This window comes from Osmerus mordax, chromosome 13 (genome assembly GCF_038355195.1).
Source record: "Osmerus mordax isolate fOsmMor3 chromosome 13, fOsmMor3.pri, whole genome shotgun sequence".
Lineage (NCBI taxonomy): Eukaryota > Metazoa > Chordata > Actinopteri > Osmeriformes > Osmeridae > Osmerus > Osmerus mordax.
This window is the reverse complement of record NC_090062.1, coordinates 7824559-7843142: the sequence shown is the minus strand read 5'-3', so window position 1 is coordinate 7843142 and position 18584 is coordinate 7824559. Positions and strand designations below refer to the sequence as shown.

The following is an 18584-nucleotide window of genomic DNA, read 5'->3' as shown; positions in this document are numbered from 1 at the left end:
TGTGTGGCTGTTAGTATGTCTCTGAGTTCTCAAGTCCCATACTACCTTCCACTCGTTCTATTAGAGGACAGGTCTTGTACTTGAAGAATCATCTATTACAAACAAGTGCAACTGTTAAATGTGATTTCTGCATATTTTCAATCAGGATCTTCTATCTGGAATAGAGAGACCTTTGTATAGTATCATCTCCCTCTCTAACATAGCTGCTTGTGAATGAATAGATGCCCCCAACCTCGACCCAAACTACTAATGACTTCCTTTCTGCGCATGCATTGCTCCTCATTGTGAGGTGTAATTAGATTATGTTGAAATAGACAGAAGATGAGCGCATTTGTCTTGATCTGAGCATGTGTTTGTGTGTTTTTGTATGTTCAGATGCTATCTGGGTGAAAGACAGTTCTATGTCCTTCAGTCATGCATGCGCAGACACTCTCACACAGACATGCACATTAGCACACGCACACACGCTAACACATGTCTAGCTTGTTTCCTGTCTGCTGTAGTTTCTCACACAGAAGGCCCTCACCACAGATGTGTCATTCGTTGTATGTCTTCTTTAGTAAACATACTACAACTACATTTTAATTAATTATGTCCTTGACAAGGACCATGCACCGACTTGTGCAGTATTTGCATCAAAGTACATTCGGAAGCACAAGTCAAGGCAACACATCACACACAAACCATAAGGTCAACACTTAACACTGGTGTAGTATAGTCAACTGCAATAATCCCTGTGGTTTTGACTTTAACCCGTCTGACATTAGACACATCTAATGTTTCAGTTTTGTGTTGAGGTTATAACGATGAGCTCTGCTTTAAACAATGATACTGTGACACAACCTTTGAACATACACTCATACTGACGATCTGTCTGAGTCCTCTGCTGACTGAATGAATCCTGTCTGCCTAGTTCAAGGAGGTACAGATCACAGCTTTTGGGAATGTAAACTTCCAACTTGTTGCTATTCCAAAACAACTCCAAATTGAATGTGAAAGAATTTGAGTGCTGCGGTATTTTAATCATTTTATGTAATGCTAATCAGACTAAGACAATCCTACCACCCTTTTTAGATGACTGTCCTTTTTTTTTTTTTACTATGGCAGTCAAAATACTAATTAAAAAACCAACAAATGAATTAGAATTGGCTTCAGTCAGCCTGGAAAGTCAAGTGGTTTCCAGTGAACAATTTTGGGATGAACCCATGGTCCCCTGTGCCAGCCATGATCCATCATTCATATGTCATCAAACTGATTCCAAGTATTTTGGCCCGGGTCTATTTCATATACACACATGCTGAGGGGGCAAGAGGTTTTTCTTCCTTCTCTCCTGGTCTCCTATCTTTACTTCCCTCCTTCCCTCAAGTGAGTAAACATAGGAAAGCCAGGACAGAGAAACTACATTTTAGTTTCAAATCAGTTTCACTTTGTTTTCCCTCCATCTATGAACTGAAATTAAAGTACCTTTCCATTGAGAAAATGGAACACAGTACAACGGTAAGAGGGAGAATAAGAGATTTCCAGCCCAGAATTAAGCTCTTTTTTCTGGGCAAGAGAGGCGGGGGTGAGACGAGGGAGGGTAACTATCTTTTCAAAACAGGATGTAGGAGGGAGGGCAGGCGGAGGGTGGACGTGAAGGGGGCCGGCAGGTGGAAGTGTCATTGTTAACTGGGGGAGAGAGGGGAGGGGGCGAAACCATACAACCCCATTAAAACAGTTTAAAAAGACTTCCATTGTTTGGATGTTGAAAGCCAGAGAGAACCCTGGGACAAATCTAGGGGAACAACTTTTGGGCTTAGGGCCAAACAAGTACATATAATTGTACTGAGTCTGAAACACACAAAGGACACACATGCACACAAGTAGTACAACATATAAAATGTACTAATACACAATCAAGACAAATTCTCAGTCAACAGTTTCTCTCACACTGAAATAGATAGATTCACACACACATACGGTAAAATAAAAAAATTATGGGCATGACATAGCAGTCTCATACATACTAAACATCATGAGAATGTAAAATTAAATGTGGAAAATATTTCTTAGCCGTACCACTGAAGAATTAACGGTATTACAGAGGGCTCTTGGCAGAGTAAAAGTGAGGTCTTTATGTAACTGCTACAACCTTGGTAGTTGACATTTTTGTACCTTGAATAAAAAAAAAAAATATTGTTCTACAATACCTCATCAAACAAACTATTTGCTTATTGTTAGCTACTGAGGGAGTTTGCCATCAGGTTGCTAGCTCCCCCTACAGGATATAAGCTTGCTTACACCTGGAAGAAAGGGCATATTCTGACAAAGTAGTATTACACACACACCAACAAATCAGTCTATTGAATGTTTATTGACAAAATAAAACTGAATCAATTGGGTGAGTATACATTAACTAATCCAGCTACCAAACTAAACTGTGTAAAGTTTTAATAGTCCCAAAAAATAACTTGAAGGTCAGGGAATGTTTGTCAAACGTGTAAAAAAATAAAAATAAACAAGAGGGCATTTTTGTACATTATAAAATCAAAATATGAAAGACCTTCATTCAATGAAAAAATTTACAACATATTTTCCAAATAATTTTCATTGTATCCCAAATTTTCTTGAAATATATATATATTTCTTATATAACAATTCAAATTCTATTGTATTTCCTTTTATTGAAATATCCCTGATGTAGAATATTGTATGAAATATATAATTTCTCAAACAGTCTTGAGGGTAACATACTTAGATAAAGCGATCTTCATAAAAAGAAGAAACTTTGAATCAGACTAACTGCCACTCAGAATACACAAAAAACATCCTGCATGTGATCAAAGACAAATGTAAACCGTGTGAGTGTGACACTTGTTGGGGAGCACGTTTCAGAATTGGTCCTCTTTAGTATTTTATTATTCCTATTACTTTCAAAGAATTATTGGTAAAAAAAAAATCCTTTACAATTCAAATGTAATACATGAAAAATAAAACAGAACAGAAGAAACAAATCTACTCTTCTGTTTAAACAAGGAGTGACCAGCTTCCTAAGACGATGCTGTCTCAGATTTAAATGCACACAAAAACTTTATACAAAACCAACAAAATGCACAAAAACTCGAAACACTGTATAACCTAAAAAGAAACAACAAAAAAGTTGTGAATGCAGTTGGCTTTCTATCACCTGCCTTCCACAGTTGTCATGGAGGGTGTTTTTGCCTCCTACTTCTCATAACTGCCTCATGTCTCACCACCCAATCATTCCTTACTTCCTGGTCTCTTTTGGACTCTTTGTGAACCTTTGTTTTACTCCAATGTAAACCAAGGACCATACTTCCTGGCTACTTGTTTTAAATCCAAAGCTCTCAATTTACGTCTCTAAAATGCTCCAAGAAAACTGTACTGATGGAAAAGACAGAAGTGCCTCAGGCCGCCCCCCCCTCCCCCCCACCCCAAACGTAATGCAACATTTGGACATAATGTGTTTCAATAAACAAACTAATGAGAAGACGTATTACTGTGTATGTGTGTGTGGGCCTGTTTAAGTGTAGATGTGTGTGTGTGCTGTATTCCAAAATGCTTATTTGTGTGTGTATGTTCATGTGTATGTTCATGTGTGTGTTTGTGTATTCCTTCTGCACCTCAGCTTCAGTACTTTGGCACTTTGGTGTAGTCTTCTTTGTGTATGCCCTTACACAGGCCGATAGAGAGAATCATGCCCAAAAGCTGCAGGGACAAAAACAAAGGTAAAATTTCTACATAAAAACATTGTATAACATTTTTTAGCATCACCAACAATGACTACATCGAACATATTAATGTAAGCATGATCAAAACACAAACTAGTGTCACTTTGTAGGAAAGCTGTACATGTGCACTACACAAAATCCTATCACTAGTTAATGGGGGTGAATTATATACTGACATGAAAAGTCTATTCAGAACTATTCATTGAGGATTTAGAGGGAACAAACACATTTGAAAGATTTGCAGCAAATGATGAATGGAATACCTCAATGACAGCCACTCCTAGGCAGATTCCCAGGACAACACCAAGGTTGGTGAATAGCCAGTTCTCCACACTTGAGGAGCATCCCTGAGCAGGGTGGGAGGAAGGGAAATAAAAAAAGGAAGAGCGGAAAGGTGAGGTCAACGTATTTAAAATGAGACCTATTCAATTTGACTTTTGTACAATGAGTCCATAATTCAGATACTAGATATACTGTCTACCATTAGCATTCCAAGTGACCTCACCGTGTCGTACACAGGCCAGTCAGGTGACTGGGCCTCACAGAAGCCACTGTCAGAGTAATTGCCGGTGAAGAATGTGACATTTTGACAGGAGCAGGGAAAAAGCAACTGGGAGCTGTTGATAATAACACCATTGCCATTCCAGTCCATACGACCACTCCAGCCACAGCATTCCATCTGGAGTGAGGGAAGGGGAGGTAGAGAGAGGGAGATAGAGATATAGAAAAGGAAAATGTCAATTGATAAAAGATAATTAGGATATTTATTTATTTATTTATAAAATTAAGGATTACAGAACTGGATGCAGGCCCATGGGAATCAACTTCAACTTCACGTAACAAGCAGGATTCAAACCACTGGAGACTGGCCATTGAGGAATAAACCAAACTATTCTAACCCTGCAGTTGAACTTACCGTCCTCTGAATGAGGTCCCAGGCCTGCTCTGTGGTGGTGTTCTTGCCCGGGTAGTTGTTCAGGATCTGGGTCACAATGTTGGACATCTCATTGTTCAGCTGAGATGGGAAAAACAACAGACTTCATTCAAAACAAACCAAAAAAGATTAAGTATCTGGCTCATTCTCCGGACAACTGAAAAGCCTGAAATTGGGTAGTACACAACCAAGGAATGGAAAAATTTGCTGATTTTAAACAAATTCCTTGTGAAACCTTACATAACAATTAACATTTTAACAGTTGTTATTTGGCAAGTTATGATCAGAATCAGAATCAGAAAGGGATTTATTCGCCATGAAAGTTCGCACAGACAAGGAATTTGCTTTGGCAGGAAGGTGCATGAAGCCATGATCTCATGGCTTCAGTTCAACTCTAGAAAGCTCCTCATATCACTCCTTACCAATTAGATCAATCAAGAACAATACAGTGTAAAGGTTCAGGAAGAGACCTATTTACTACTCCTTTCAAAGATTCCAGGTGTGTGAAATACAAAAAACGCTCCAAAACAGCGAGGTTTGAAAACCTATCCCTAAAAACCAAACCAGGCTCCAATTTACACCCTGAACGAACCGTTTGTTAAACTGCATGTAGTGAACAAAACCTTTGGGTAAACCTTCTGTTGTTTGAGTACTGAGACAACATTGAACCTTGGAAGTCAATTTGGCATAGGACAGTGACTGGCTGGCTTTCACCAAAGGTTCACTTTCAGATAAAATAAGATGGAGAATTCCTGCTTTTTATGGCATATAAAGACGCTTCCCTTCAGCTGCCAGGGGAGATTGGCAGCTGGATCACACCAGGAATGACAGATCAAACTCAAAATCCTGCCGGACCAAGATGGATTCTAGTCCAAGTCTACCAAATACTCCTTTTTCAGGTGATCCTTGTATGTTTGAGAATTCAGACTACAATTCTACACTACTGAGAACTCAACGTTTCCAAGGCTATACACCAGGTGGCACTATAATACCAACTGTTTCTGTGTCATTTTTATTGTTGGTGATGCTATCAAAACATCAGGTCATGAGAACACTCCCTACAACACCTACAATCCTTCCAATAATACAGGTAGTGTACAACTCAGGAAACCCATGATGCTTGGAACAGTTTTCAATAATGCTTTCTTGAAAGTCAAGTCCTCTTCTAGGAAAACGTGTTTAGAGCCATAGCTTTTGTTTTTATCATTATAGTCATAGTTTTACTCAAAAGCAAAAAAAAAAGTGTACAACAACTTCCTCTGGTACATTGTTTGGTTGTAAACCAATTTTCACTTCCACAGTTTTATAAATGTATTTGGCGAGAAGTTGTAGACTGGGCCACTTCCCAGCCAAAAGGGGGGAGTGTGGAAAGTCAAAACTGCAGACTTGAGGAAGAGACATCACTCACCAGGTCCTTCTGGAAGTAGATCAGAACACCAGCGGCAACTTGGGCAATTAGGATCAGTAGCAGGCAGGTGAAGTACTGAGGGGAAGAGGATCATAGGTCATGACAAGTCACGGGAGAGACATGCATAACATAACATAGCATAAAATACCATACTTACATATTTCAAGTCATGATTGACACATGTAACAACCTCCACCCACATTCAATGCACACACGCTTTCACTAACTGCTAATCACACATTTGTCTTAATAATATATTAGCATATGAAGTCAAATTTCTAAGAGAAAATACATTACGCCTGATTTATGCATGATTGTGCAATATGCATCCAAGCTAATATGCATCCAAGCTGCTCTCAAACTTCTACAAAGAATGGTTTGGGAATAAACATTTATAGTCATTTTTAGCTGAATTTCATTAGGGAATCTTCAACAGTCCCTATATTAAACAGTGCTAAATTCCTCTCATTATCATCCAATTACATAATTATTTGCCATTATCCTTAAAGCCGTTCCCTCAAGACCTTTCTCCTGGGATACTACAAAGGCTGTAAAAAAATCAATTAGTCAGAATAACCCCACTTTTCCTCTTGCGTCTTTCTTTCTCCTTCTTCTCCTCCTGCACCATCACTACCACCTCCTCCTGCTGCTCCTCCACCACCACCACCACCACCACATGCTCCTCGTCATCCTCCTCCTCTACCACCACTAAAACCTCCTTCTCCTCATCCATAACCATAGACTCCTGCTCCTCCTCCTCCATCTGCAGGGTTGACTCACCAGGCCCAGCAAACAGCGGATCTCGTAGATAGCACCCAAACAGCCCAGGAATCCCATGAGCATGGACAGAGCTCCAACTCCGATCAGGATGTAGGAGCCCACTTTCAGAGCCATGGAGGAGTCTTCTACAGGGGGACAAACAGAAAAACACACAAGTTCAGTTTTAACATTGTGTGCTAATCCTAACCCTAACCCTAACCCCACAAATTATATTGAAGTAATTTCACACCAACATATCATCTGTCATGAAAAATGTGTAGTTATATATAAAGAGATCCAGTGGTGCCAACGACGGTTCTGGAAAGATGTAAAGCAGAGATGTTTCCAAAGGACTTTGTTTCAGAAGAAGGCCAGTGGAGAGGGGGCTAGATGTGGGAGTCCCTGCTTACGTGTGCGCGCGTGTGTGTGGTTGACTGTGTGTTTAAGTGTGCGCGCACTTGTGCCAAGCTCTTTCTGACTGCAGAAAAGGGACGTTCTCAGGCCCACTCCTGGTAACACTCCAAGACTGAGAGCCATGAGCGAGGCCAGACACTCTCAAGAGTCAACCACTAACATACAGTACAGAGAGAAGAGAAAACTTGACCTAGCAGACACCCTCCTTGTGGGCCATCTTCTAATTACATCAATACAGAATATTGGTTGTGTTAGAAACAAATTATAGCCAGTTGGCTTTAAGGTAAAAGGACATCTTTCAGATCCAAGTTTACAAAAGCCTAACAAAAGTCAGTTTGTTCTAGCAAGACAAGCATCTGAAGGCGTTTAGAGTCTAGTTACCTCAAGTTACCAATGACACCATTACTCAGGCTTACGTAATTGAGGAACTACTATGTGTACAAAACATCAGACATTGTACAAACATTGTTGTTAAATTTACCCTTACATAGGAGAGCAGTAATGCATTTGACCAACCAGAAAATATGGGGAACAACAATTGCTAAAACTGCTGTCAGACGGAAAATGTAGATTGCAGCCACAGGGCTATAGTGTGTGTCTCATTTAGAAAGCTAAATCTGGAATACAATAGCGGAAGGTCCCCAGTGTAGTGGCATGTTAGCCGGTATGCAAGATGGTTTGGAACTGGAAAACTCATTTTTTGAGCAGGACAAAACGCTGTTAAGCACACCCAGACAGTTTCATCTGGTTCATAAAGTGAGACCCTGCGGCGTATTGTGGGGTAATGGAACCTTGCTGGAACTTCAAAGGCCGAACCCTGAATGCATGAGTCTTTCCATTACATTGCCTCTAAAGTTAGAACTGTAAAAGTCTATAAAAACCTGAATGGAAAGGGTCTGTTTCTAAAGTGGGTTAGAGACCTGTAGGGGGTGATCAATGGACGGGCACATGCGCACACAGACAGGTTGAGTAGAACCACTGGAGGGAAACAACCGTGCAGTGTGTTGACATTCCCAGATGTCGTCGTCCCCCCACCCCCCATCTCAGCTGGCGAGTGTCTTGGGGACCGCAAGGAAACCTGGGATATCTCGTGGGGCCAGTGAACAAGGGCAAACCACTGGTGGCTGGATCCCAAAAACATAGCAATAGTGAGAACCTTATGATGGAAAGTGGAGTGGAATTGGGGAGGGAGAAGGAGTGTGTGTGTACAGATTCTCTGTACTGGCACAGGTGGCTTGGGACTCCCAACAGACAAGCACACGACCCTGTTGTGATGGTAGAATATGTCAGCCAGCTGAAATATAACACACAGAGGGAGAGTGTTGACCTTGGCCACACACACACTTTGCTCTGCTCGTTTGGCCTTTGTTTCCCCTGTTCCTCCTTCTTCACATGACTACTGTTGACTCCTAATTCAAACCACCAGGCCTTTACATAAATTAGCCTTCATATCCCATACACACACACACACACCACCAAACTATGATTGCATCCACAGCCTCACATGCATCAAGTAGATCACTGATTCCAGTTGGCCACACTGCCATCGTCTTTTCCCAGTAGAAAATGTGTCATTGAGTCCGTCCAATCAATACGGCCCTTTTACATCCACACACAAAGCTAATCTGTCCACTGTACTTTAACTCTTTGTGGCAATACCAGTCCAATGTCCTATGACAGCACTCCAACCTCGGGCGAACCCACGATGGAGAGAACGAAGGACATTCTTCTTCTTTTTTTCGCTCCTCCTCATGTCTTCTCGCACTGGTGGTCGGTAGCGTTAATCCTGATGATGCGAGAGAGTGTGTGTGTGTGTGTGATGAGGTGGCCATGAGTGAGGCAGAGAGAGCGCTGCTGGCTGGTGTGCCGGGCCAGGCTGACGTGATGCATGCTAATAGACAGCCTCGCAGAAAGAGCCCAGTGTCTGAGGACGTGACACCTGTGGGGCCCAGTGGACAATGTCCCCTGTAATGGTCTGACTGAGTGCACTCTCTCCCTCTCTCCCGTCTCTCTTTGTGTCTGCTGATCGCTCTGTCTAACACTCTCTTTGACTCCATCTCCATCCCAGGTCTCTCTTACCCCGCCACCCCTCTGTTTGTCACTCCTCTCTCTTCATGTGTCATCTGACTCCCTCTCTAGTCTTCCCCTATGTATCTCCTCAGAGCTAAGTTCAGTCAGGTTTGGCTGGACTAGCTATGGTCTGAGGTGAACTGAACTCAATGGCCAAGTCAGGGTCATGGCTGGAGAGAGTGGGTATCGTCTAAACTAAAGCGCTTGACATTCATAAAATCCAAGGTGTGTGTGCATGCGTGTGAGAATTTGGTCTGAGTTTTGTCTCACACCTGTGTGAGTAAGGAATTTGGTGCGCCTTGTATTTCGTCTGTCAACATTAATGTTCTAAGTTTGTATGCCCTGACATTTCAACTTTTAAATATTTGTGAGTGTGTGTGTGTGAGTGTGTGTGTTTCCAGGCATGTGTCAGACAGACTCTCAGAGTATCTGCCTAACAGTTGTGTTTAACTGTGCTCAATGTTGCATGTTGGCAACACCATGCAGGTTCCATTAATCACTGGACAACAGCCTCGCAGCCAGATGGCCACAGAGAGAGTTAGCAGAGGGCACTGACACACACACACACGATTGATCCCCAGCCAGACAGGAAGACCTAGGTCAGAAGCAACATACTCGTTGAAGAGAAAGATATCTCTAGGGAGGAAGGTAAGAAGCCATCTCACTGCTTCCTACAGTCTTCTTAATATAACAATGGAGGATATAGCAGCATTCAAACACACACACACAGATAAACTGTGAACGCACAGCTTAACGTTATATACCACAGACACAGACACATAGAAACACAGAGAGAGAAATTGGGGTGGGTGCCTAAAGCTAAAACTTGGTTTCAGGAGTGTTAATCACAGGTCAATTTGTAGAGCTGCTCTTGACTGTATGCACTTTAACCCAAGGATTACAGTAGCAACCAATGGCTGGACATCTGTTTTAAGCAGTCATAAGCCTCGAAAAATACAAACCAGAAATGGGTACTATGAATATGATTTTTGTGTTTCCTTTAAATAAAAAAGATGCAGACATAACTGTGTGATGTGACTCCCAATAGCTTAAAATATGTAGTCTTATTGGGTGATGGCATTACTTTAGAGACAAACACTTACGCAGGACGGCCATGAAGCTCTGATTATCCAGGAGGACCCACAAGCCGAAGCCCATGATCAGTGCTCCAAACAACTGAAGAAGAGATTGAGAACCATTAGACACAGAGGTACAGAACTGAGGTACCAAACAATGTAACACAATGTTTCTGAACATTTGAGGAGTAATAGTGGGGGTGACCTTTCTGTGGTTGTTTAGGTGTGTGCGTGTGTGTGAGCGTGTGTGTGTAGTGATCCAGGCCTGCAGGGTACTCTACTGTCTATACATGTCCCTCCTTCTATTAACATCTGGGACTGGTTAGGTCAAAATCCTGCATGGCAGGAGAGGAACAGCATGTTTGTGGGATGTGTGTGTGCGTGTGCATATGTGTGTGTGTGTGTGTGTGTGTGTGCGTGTGTGTGTAGGGGAGGGGATTGGGGCACCTTGGATGTAGTCTATATTCCAGAAAACCCAACTGATCACAATCATGACCCACTTCTTCCTCACACACAGCTCACATTTGGATGGACAAACACACAAACACAGACACATACACACACACACACATATATTAAAGTGATGAGCTTAGGTATCATTCACCCCCAAGTGCATCTCAAGTTTTGAAACATTGTTAGCTCCTTTGGTCTGGCAAAAGATAGGCATTATCACCTCACTTATTCCTACCAAACCAATTTTTTATTTACATTCATAGTCAGTGTGAGGATTTGATTCAGAACAAGCTGTGTTGGTCTATTCATCATGCTAGCTAGTTCTCTATGAGGACGTACTGTGTAAATGCAGAGGTCTTAAGCCTCGGATCACAGATTTAATTTCCTCTATTGAGGAAAGGGAGAAGGAGAAAAGAGAGAGGGAGAGAGAGAGAGAGAGAGAGAGAGAGATGGTAATGACTGGATGAGTTTCACCCAGGCAACTAGGCCACAAACACTTCATCAGCCATGTAATTAAGAATGTGGGTCGCGGGGAGGAGATGGAAAGAGAGAGAGAGAGCGAGAGAGAGAGGATAGAGGAGAGAGAGAGAAAGAGAGGAAATAAGAGGGAAGGGATGGGTAACAGAGAATGAAAAGGGTGGTTCATTTTTAGGCTGACATTTCTTCCCCCAAAATACATTTTGGTCAGCACACAGAACACTAAAGATTACTTACAAAAAAGATGAGGTTGAAGAGGAACAGGAAGTACTTGGTCGCCGTCATGCAACCTTTCCCCATGGTGCTGAATCTGTGCATAGAAAAAGAACATGAATTTAGTTTTGACATAACCTACATTCTGTTTCGATGAAGCAAAATTGATATAATTTAGGTATATCCAAGATGTGAAAAAATAACTTCATATGGTGCCTTGGGGGTACTAGCTAGTGTGAGTGTGTGTCCAGATTTGATTTGGGGGCTACAGTTAGGGTGATGCATGCAAGTGTTGACAGACACATAGAAGCAAAGGGCTGGACAGCTAAGATGACTGGCAGGGAGTGTCTGTATGCTTACAAGCTGCCAACAATTATACACAGCATCAACCTGTACAACCTGTACCTGAACCTACAGCACACAAAAGACAAGAGAGGGTCAGATATCTCACAACCTGTTTTTTCTCTGTCCTTTGAAGGTGTGCGTTTCATTTTATTCAAATACTCCCATTGTTCTTCCTCTTCTCTCTTCCCCGTTCCTTTCCACACTCTCTACCTCCAATTCCCTATGCCTCCATTTCATCTTCCAATCCACAACTCACACCGCTTACTTTTTTTATTATTCGCTTCCAGTTTTTAATATTTTTGTCTCCCCCTTTGTTCCTCACTGATTTTTACTCCCTCTCTACAATTATGGCCTGCTGCTGTTCAATAGCTCAATGGAAAGTTAGTTGAACTATGGATGGATGGCTCAATATTTCCTCCTGGCAGAGATGCTGGTGTGAGTGGGCAGAGTCTGTACAAGCGACCCAGATTCTTGCCACTGTAAATGGGTTACTGTTACACTGACCAACTGGGCCAGTTTGGTGGGCCCCATGGGTTTAGCGTGAGAGAGAGTGAGAGAGAGAAAGGGAGACGGGAACGAGGGAGAGAAGGAAAGAGGGAGAGAGGAGTAGATGAAAAATATAATCGACCAGAAACTTAGTGAATAAGTGAAAAGGTTGTGACACAGGTCAGACTTCTGTTCAAATTGTTTTCCAAATATTTTATATGCTAAAGACCCTGATTTCCTGTTAAAGCATCTCTTACCTCAAACATTTTCATTTTCAGACATATTTACACAGACAGAAAGGCAGTCAGAAATCTGTCGCAGACATTATTTTTGTAAACATACAGTAACCTAATCCAAATTAAATAATTTATTGGCAGAGTGCATTAATGTCAAACAGATTGTGTTGTCTGGGATCACAAAACATGGTTTACTGAATGATATGTTTTCAAAGAACACACCAATGCTATGTTCTGGCACGTGTATGTGTACCCCTAACCCATGGTTTACCCACTTGAAGAAGTGGTCTTTTGTGAACAATGACAGAGTTCTTACCAACGTCTATTCACTAATCCATTATTGGCAAATGACACGATAAACTGTAGTGCTGATCACTCATTTATCATTTAACTTGATGATAAACCTTATCCAAGTGTTCCTGATTGACCTGAGGTTCCTTAGAGAGCAGGACTAACCTGATAAATTCTCTAAATTGAGTCTCTTAAAAAAAATCTTTGGATGACCTATTGTCAATAAATTGCACAAGATACATTTGAGAAATGTTCCTAGACTATTAACAGGCTTTATGTGCATTAATTAATGTGCGACAATGCTCTTTATAGCCTTGGCCTCTGAATCACAAAGTCAGCACTTGGCAAGGTCCAGAGATCCAACAGACAGACATCTGTCATCATTCAAAGCACGTGTTGACACATTAGCGCAGTAAGCTAACAAAGGACCATTAGTAGCACACCACTGTGTTAAACCCGGTGGCTTCTAACAGACTGTTCTAGTTTGAGTTAAACAGCAATAAAGCCCCTTCATTCTCCTGTTCCTTCTTTTTCCCTTCTCCAGGAGCACCAGATATCTCACCTAACATACTGTGTGTGTGTGTGTGTGTGTGTGTGTGTGTGTGTGTGTGTGTGTGTGTGTGTGGGGTCTTCAAATATCTTGTGGGTAGAGCAAAGGGCCGACATATCATGTGACTGCCTTTTCTTCTGGTTTCACTCCGGGTGTCGACAAACAAGTCCTTCTCCTCACCCCCACCCCCCACCCCCGCACACTCGCATTTCTTTCAAGCTTTTTTCAACTTCTGTCACTAGAAGTACCAGGCACCACAGAGAGAATCCTTCTGGGTGGAGTGACGCAATAGGCCTCAGAGAGAAAAAGTTACTGGTGTATGAGATGAAAGTGTGTGTGTTTGTTGTGTGTGGTGGGTTGTGTGGATGTGAGAACGTGGGAAAGTGCTGGGTCAAGGTCAGACTTTGGTGTCAATGTCAGAACTCAGTCAGTGTGTATGTATGAGGAGATAAAGAAAGAGAAAGGGGGAGAATCACAGTGTGGACATGCAGCTGCCTATAGGCCTCTGTATCTCCCAGTGCCAACCTGATGATGTGTGTCAATCTTTGAAATATTCATCAGGCCAGCAGAACAGAGAAAAACCCGTCAACTGACCTCTGCTGGTCAGCTTTTAAGGTCCTTGTGTTTTGTTATCTTTGAGTTCAGATAAAATGGCAATTAAAGGGTCAGGATTTCTAGGATCTGGGTCAACATGACTTTTATTATTTCACTGTCGCTGTTGCCACTCTTTTGCAAACAAGAGGTGATTACGTGTAGGCTACACACTCCACAGCCAAACTTTCAGGGCTTGGGTGATGAGGTAAACATCCTGGAGTTAGATAGTTAATGTGGGACACCCCTGTATGTCAATGAAAGCATCTAGACCTATACTAGCAAAATGCACCGGCACAGCCCCATGCAATATTACACAACAAGGCAGAGCCAGACTGGGTTTCAGTCCATTCCCACTTATTCTCAGAGCTGCGCAGGAGAAGTTGGCAACTACAAGACAACAATTCAGTCTTTTGTTTTGCAACACTCTACTCTCTACTCAACCAAGTAGTGTGAACTATGTCCATTGCGCTAAAGCACTTAGTACCAATCAACAGAGTTTTAAGCATACAAACCACAAGCCGGTGGCAACATGTAGCCTAACATTTCTTATAACCTGACGCAAATGGATGAAACAGTAATCTGACTCATCCCAACATTGTCTGACGCTCCTGTAAGCATTCATAGCTATTTTTGCCAAAGCTTTTTTCTGGCCAAAGACTGCCCATTGGGGTTTTATGACTCCCACAGGCACTTAGTCATTGTCAAACATCATCCTGACTGTTGTCTTATTGTTAATGGAGTCGTCTTCCACTTCAGCTAGATAGACTCCTATCCTGGGCGGGGGGGGGGGGCTTCATCAGCATTCAGCTGGTCTAGCCACTGTACTCAGAGACCCATGGTTAACAGCCACAAACACACGCACACATACGCCTTACCCCCTGTATCTCCAAATCATTGCCCCTAACAGCACAAATCCTCATTTCCCACCCTGAGCAAGAACACTACCCCCCTTCCTCATTGCCACACACACCCCTCTTGCCTCACAGTGTGACAGACAGGGTCCTGCTTTGAGTATCCAACATAACAATGGATGCTTTCAGCCATGCTTTTTCTCAACCAACAAAAGGAGAAACTTGACACACCGAAGACCACTCCAGCTTTACATTCTCCCCGTCACAATAACAGAGCCAACCGATATGAAAGATGCACTTTTCTAACCGAAGCACTCCTGTTTATTTCCAACTGACAACCGAGGAAGCCCTGATAAAAAAATTCTAAATGTAAAATGATCTACTACTTACACTGGAATAGGTGTAAGCCTACACATCTCAATGAAGTGCTAAGGTGGAGTACAGAGATACATAGGTGTACATGGGACAGTGTGCTTGTTGGGGAGCGACCAAACAATGAGGGGGTGCTGCCTGAACTTGTCCCGGGGAACCCCTGGATCATAATCCTTGCAATGTGAGACGGTTCCATGGTAAAGAGCCCTCTTGGCTTCCAGGGGAACTTCTCTCATGGTGAGGGGCGAGACGGTGGTGGTTCCCATGACAAAAGTTTGGCTGGGATAAGTGTAGGGGGTGTAGGATGGGGGGGGGGGGGGGGGTCGAGACCTTCGGTGAGAAAGAAGTCTCACGCTTGCCTGGACACCCCCTAGCCACCACCCCCACCACCACACACATGTAAACAAATGGGGGGTCCCACACAAGGTTGGGAATTTTAGTCTAAAAGCTATAGCTATCCCTATTCTAACCACTGAATTACTGCACACTATTTGCATGTCACTTTGGATATAAGCAAAATAGATTAAATGTAACTGTTCAAACCAACTACAAGGCGGCCTTCTGCCACACTTAAAAAGGCACAGGAACTGTTTTCAGAAAGTTTGGATTTGTTCTAACTAGTGCACTGCATGAGTGTCTGGTGTCATTTTTTACGCATGGAGTTTATCAAGATCGACAAACAGGGAGTAAAAGATACTACTGTACAGTAGGTCCAAAAGACTATTCTATGATATCACAAGATGCTCTTTGGAACATCATGTCATTGTCAAATCATGTTGGGGTCATCAGGTTTTGCACAAACTTGTGGAGTCCACCCCCACCTCCGAGCTCGACAGCACACTGTCATTAAAGGAAAAGGGGGACATACCAAATATTCCTACTAAAATATTCTGAAATGAATGAAAATTCATTTAAAATCTAATTCAGAGATTAAACTTTTCCGTCAAATTGCTAAATTGACATCATGTGTAATGAAAATGTTTATTATAGGCCTATTCAAAACAAATTCAAAATAGAAGTAGGCTATCTTGAATTGTGTTCTCAGACTTTGGACCCTTCTAAATCAAGTAAATTAGTTTGACACACCCATCTACACATGCCCTTAAACTAGGCGTTGTTGTCCAGGCCTATGTGTGTCATTCTTGAACAGTTTGTGTTCTTATGGACAATTATCCTTTTAACCTGCGGCAGAGGCATTCCACTGAACAGGGTAAACTGGTAAACCTGCATAGTGTCTTGTTCTGGTGTTAGCCACAAAATATATAAACAAAAAGCAACACCATCTAGATTTATCTCAAACTTAAAGGGTAATCTGATGTCCAGTATGCATTTAAAGTAAGCAACAAAGCAACATTGGCACTGTCCCAAAGCATGCATACTAATGCATTAAAGCTGATTCACAGTTAACATGCATCTGTCTGCTTGAAGAAGTAAAAAAGAAAAAAAGTACATGTGCATTCTATGACATACATGATAACTAAATCCCAGATCAACAGTAGCAAATTACAAAGTGAATAGCAGCAAACTAAACTCTACTAGTAAACTTAAGTTCCTATTATTTACAAAGTATGGAAAGTTAATTAAGGTCAAACAGAGGGCCTTCATAGGGAAAAACAAAGCATGCCAAGATGATTTACATTTCTAAAAGAAAGGTGAAAGAAAGACTGCTTTATTTACCACTGATAAGAAGTAAAGTGCCAACTTGTACAACACCACATCTCCCTGTGCCCACCAGACACATGCACACTCATGACCTAGTTACACATCTGTAATACAACAACGTTTCATCTGCACTACATTGAATGACCCAGATCTAGTCAGGCCCCTTTACAAACCATTCAATACAAGCACATAGGATCCAATATAGTGTTATAATATGCAGATTGAACAGAAGTTACCAGCATGGCTGGTTTGTGTGTGTGTGTGTGTGTGTGTGTGTGTGTGTGTGTGTGTGTGTGTGTGCGTGTGTGTGTGTGTACGTTTGCATGTGTGCGCGTAGCAGGGGGACTCAACTAAGGGATTTGTGAATCACAAGGCCAATGTCCACTGCCTGTCTCCTGCCATTAGTCCCTTTAACAGTTGATCAGCTTCTGACTGAGCTTGCCTGGGGGTCTATCCTACCACTGCAGCACTGACAGTTTGAACAGATGGCCTCTGTTTTAACCATCGGTAGAAGAACAGGATTTCAACTCTCTCACTATTCAAAAACTCCATCAACAATAACTAGCCAGAGATGGAAATGGATAGATCAACGTTGACATATAACTTTTCTTTGATAACAATGAGATTAAATAAAAACTCCACACTATATGAGTAAACACCAAAGCTGTAGGCTACAGTTTAACCATATTAGAACAACGTTGTTAAAGGCTTAGATTATTAAGCTTCTTACATATGACAAAATGTTATAGTGTTTACAACAAGACGTTTTTTTCAACTGCACCAGGCGTTGCGGCAAAACATTTTCATTCGAGTCGTTGCTATTCCAATAAAGCACCAGCTGCATTGACTATTAGATTCGGAAACGTGTTCCATAATGCTAAAGTTTCGATGTCAACAACTGGTGTCAATTATTGCTGTGAGCTATCTGGTGTCCAGCTCACCACACACGCCACATCAGCAATCCTTGATGGGGAAAGCAAAAACGTGTTCTTTTATTCTACCAAAGAAAATGTAAACGTTTTTTTTCTCTTATTCATAGCAAATTATGTTATAACCCCCCACTTTGTCTTTCCTCAACTCCTGTTTCATCTGACCGAATTAAAACGATCTTCAACACCAAGTAAGCGCTTCTGAATGCATGACAATTTGAACAAAAGTAGGCAACTTACGTTTCTGCGCTGAGTTTCGAAGAAAAGTTGTTACAACGGAGAAATCTCCCTGTCCTGTTGGTAGAGACTGTGTTGAGAGACTAACAAAGCGCAGAGTAGACTACACGACATGAAGCATGGGAATCTCGTGCTGTCCCCCCATGTGGCAGATATGAGAATTAACTAGTTCAATGCCCTGTTTAACCCATTCCGTAACTGCTCACGCGTTTGTGCGGCTACTAAAGATTCGTTAATTACAAATAACACATTACTGTTTATGTATTTCGCAGGGTAAGGTTGCAGTATGCTTATGAAAAATATCGTCTATTAATGATTTTATTCAGGTCTTTAGAGAGGGGTCCTGAAACAACTGAGTAAGGAGTCAAACGACTGTTTCAATCATGAAATACTTAAGATATGAGCCAAATTGTGGCAATTACGTGGCAAGAAATTCAGTTCCTCTCAAAGTAAAGAGCAACCGCACTCTACAGGCATCACAGGCACAAGTAAGTGT

General features: G+C 41.9%; 1 protein-coding gene across 1 annotated transcript; it reads right to left on the bottom strand.

Annotated features, from left to right (window-relative positions):
• Window positions 1-2334: 2334 nt before the first annotated feature.
• Window positions 2335-18198, bottom strand: cd82a (CD82 molecule a). The gene is made up of 9 exons (XM_067248942.1): window positions 18092-18198; window positions 11560-11632; window positions 10420-10492; window positions 6854-6978; window positions 6074-6148; window positions 4648-4746; window positions 4237-4410; window positions 3995-4078; window positions 2335-3708 (listed from the first exon to the last, which is right to left on the bottom strand). Exons 2-9 carry the CDS (start codon window positions 11620-11622, stop codon window positions 3631-3633), a joined length of 771 nt encoding a protein of 256 aa, XP_067105043.1. The 5' UTR covers window positions 11623-11632; window positions 18092-18198; the 3' UTR covers window positions 2335-3630.
• Window positions 18199-18584: the final 386 nt, after the last annotated feature.